This window comes from Poecilia latipinna, unplaced genomic scaffold, assembly GCF_001443285.1.
Source record: "Poecilia latipinna isolate Pla-1442-1.1 unplaced genomic scaffold, P_latipinna-1.0 Scaffold433, whole genome shotgun sequence".
NCBI lineage: Eukaryota > Metazoa > Chordata > Actinopteri > Cyprinodontiformes > Poeciliidae > Poecilia > Poecilia latipinna.
Genome location: NW_015113049.1, coordinates 232,191 through 233,785, shown reverse-complemented (window position 1 = coordinate 233,785; position 1,595 = coordinate 232,191). Strand labels below are relative to the sequence as shown.

Here is a 1,595-nt window from a genome sequence, read left to right as displayed (position 1 = left end):
CTACCTTACCTCATAACATAATATGGTAACAGTTCTAATAAATGTACAAACTTTATGAAAAGTTACAAACTGCACCTTTAATAAAAGTTAGTCACCAAATTGAGGAACCGCCATGTTTGACTTGAATATAATTTTATGTTGGATTCACCTGAATAAAAAACAAAACAAAAAAACCACAAGGCTTTAACACAAGACATTTTTCCAATTGGTTTTTACTTTAAAAATTAAACCTGAACTTAAAAGGGCACTGCTTTTATAACATTAGAATGAAACCATCTGCAGTGAAATAGTTGTGCTGCACCCACCGGGAAAGACGCTGCAAACAGCGTCTTTCCAGCAGGGGGCAGCACAACTCTACAATATTGCAGAGCAGAAGCTCAGGAAACTTAACCTGCAGACGCAGATCTGAATGACTGGCTGCTTTCCACTTCTGGCAAGTTGCTGAGGGAATTAAAAATAAAGATGTGCTGCCAACTGGGAGGCGGATGGGAGATTCATTAAAAAAGTATTTTCCTATTTGAACTAAAATCTTTGCATTTTCAAACAATCAGTCCATTCATAATCTTTGTAGTTACTACAGTTGCAGTTTCTAGAACACCCATGTAAAAATCCTCCTGTACTCTGTCATATTTAATGTGGGAATGTTCTCCATCATATGTGCTTAAGTTATTTACAATATCACTAGGACAAAACGTAATCATCACTTATCTTTTGGCATAATGATCAAACTTAAAATTTATTAGATGGATTTATTACAGAAGAAAGTTAAAAAAAAAAGAGTCAAACATGTGAATACCCAAGTTTATTTCAAAACATTTGAAGGTATTTTGAAATTGTGAACATGAGCTATAGTCCCAGTGAGTAGAGCTGGAGCAACCGGATGTTCCATAGCTTCATCTTCCACTGAAAATAACTCCGTCAAACCATCTGAAAACACACGAAATAAAAGCAATGCAAGCCATCTGAATTGAAACGGCTAAACCCAAACTTAGATGATTCTAAAATGTTGCCAGGTGTTTTAGGATGAACAGAAAAAGCTGGATTCATATGAGCAGTTTAAATATCCAGATGTGGTTCCAGCTATTTGGTCTCACCTATCGCAGCCTCCTGGCTTCTCTCTCAGACTCCAGAAGTGTCAGCACATCTCCTTCTCTGACGGGGCCCTTCACGTTCCTGATGATGGAGCGGTTGCTGTCGTCCATGAACTCGACTCGGACCTGGAGGAAAAAACAACCTGCATGAGAGGCTGGAACTTCTCATCTTTTTGTTTCAACATTTTTGGTCGCTGAGTGAAGCTAAAGCTCAATGGCAACAAGAACCCACTGGACTTCTGGCTAAACTAAGTCAGCATGACTTCACTAATGTTTCATCCATAACCATGAGCCAGACTATATTTATGTTTGGAAAAGTGTCGTCTTGAAAGTAGAACTGACGCAAAGCAAAGGTATGTTATGAAGGACAAGAAGAGCACCAGCAGAGGGCAGGAAGCTAACGCTGTTAGCCTGTCTCCCAGCAGGAAGTGGCTCTAAGCCACCAGAATCACCTCTGGAACTTTGGACCATTTCTGAGGAATCATTAAACATTTTACCAAAAAA

General features: G+C 39.0%; 1 protein-coding gene across 2 annotated transcripts in view; it reads right to left on the bottom strand.

Annotated features, from left to right (window-relative positions):
• Positions 1–783: 783 nt before the first annotated feature.
• rps28 (ribosomal protein S28) overlaps positions 784–1,595 on the bottom strand; it is a 7,755-nt gene continuing 6,943 nt past the window's right edge. Inside the window, exons 3-4 of one of the 2 annotated variants that reach the window (XM_015038207.1) lie at positions 1,095–1,217; positions 784–927 (exon numbers count right to left, since the gene is read on the bottom strand). In XM_015038207.1, the coding sequence (XP_014893693.1) occupies positions 1,095–1,217 (123 nt within the window). In that variant the 3' untranslated portion in view covers positions 784–927. The remainder of the gene's footprint in view (positions 928–1,094; positions 1,218–1,595) is intronic. The other variant, XM_015038205.1, reaches the window with a different exon arrangement.